The 714-nt window shown below is 54.9% G+C and overlaps 1 protein-coding gene across 1 annotated transcript in view; it reads left to right on the top strand.

Annotated features, from left to right (window-relative positions):
* CACNA2D4 (calcium channel, voltage-dependent, alpha 2/delta subunit 4) overlaps positions 1–714 on the top strand; it is a 132,522-nt gene that overhangs the window by 126,065 nt on the left and 5,743 nt on the right. The window contains exon 35 of the mRNA XM_009879747.1: positions 319–436. Coding sequence (XP_009878049.1) covers positions 319–436 — 118 coding nt within the window. The remainder of the gene's footprint in view (positions 1–318; positions 437–714) is intronic.

Here is a 714-nt window from a genome sequence, read left to right as displayed (position 1 = left end):
TGCGACTTTGGCAGGGCAGGGTCCAGCCTTGCTTCGGGGAGGCGAGTGGGAATACTGGGTGCATTTCTCACATAGGCCGGTTTTCCCACACCACCTAGTGGGAGCAGGGATCACTGCCTGGCAGCTTTCTGCAGCATCTCCTTCCCCTTCTCCAGTAGGCACCTGCTCTTGGTCGCTGTCGGGGCTGGCGGCGGGGGACGACACGCAGGGCTGCTCCTCCAACCTACATCGCCAGACTTAAATGCTTCCATCTCGGTGCAGACTGCTCCTCTATGGTCCTCTGCCCTTCTTTCTCACCTTGTCTCCTTGCCATCGCAGCTCACAAGCACAAGAAGCACGACACCTTGCAACCCTGTGACACCGAGTACCCCGTCTTCGTGTATGAGCCGGCCATCAAGGAGACCAACGGTCTGATCGAGTGTGGAGATTGTCAAAAGTAAGAATTGCAGCTTCCCTTTCATTTGGGGGCTTCCCCAATGCTCTGCCTTTTTGCAGAGCCCGTTGGTGACACCAGGTACCTGAGAAGAGTCACCTGCCGCTGTGCCCATCGCATGGCCACTGCCACAGCCGCAGCTCTGGCCACAGAGCAGAGCAGAGCTAAACAGCCATGCTTGACACCGAGGAGGTGAAAAGACTGAGTTACAACTTATTGATAAACGAAAAAAAAAACTAAAACCATCTGTTAATAAGCAGAGGTGGCTGTAGAATGAGGGA

This window comes from Charadrius vociferus, unplaced genomic scaffold (assembly GCF_000708025.1).
Source record: "Charadrius vociferus isolate BGI_N301 unplaced genomic scaffold, ASM70802v2 scaffold90, whole genome shotgun sequence".
NCBI lineage: Eukaryota > Metazoa > Chordata > Aves > Charadriiformes > Charadriidae > Charadrius > Charadrius vociferus.
This window is presented reverse-complemented; position numbering and strand designations above follow the sequence as displayed.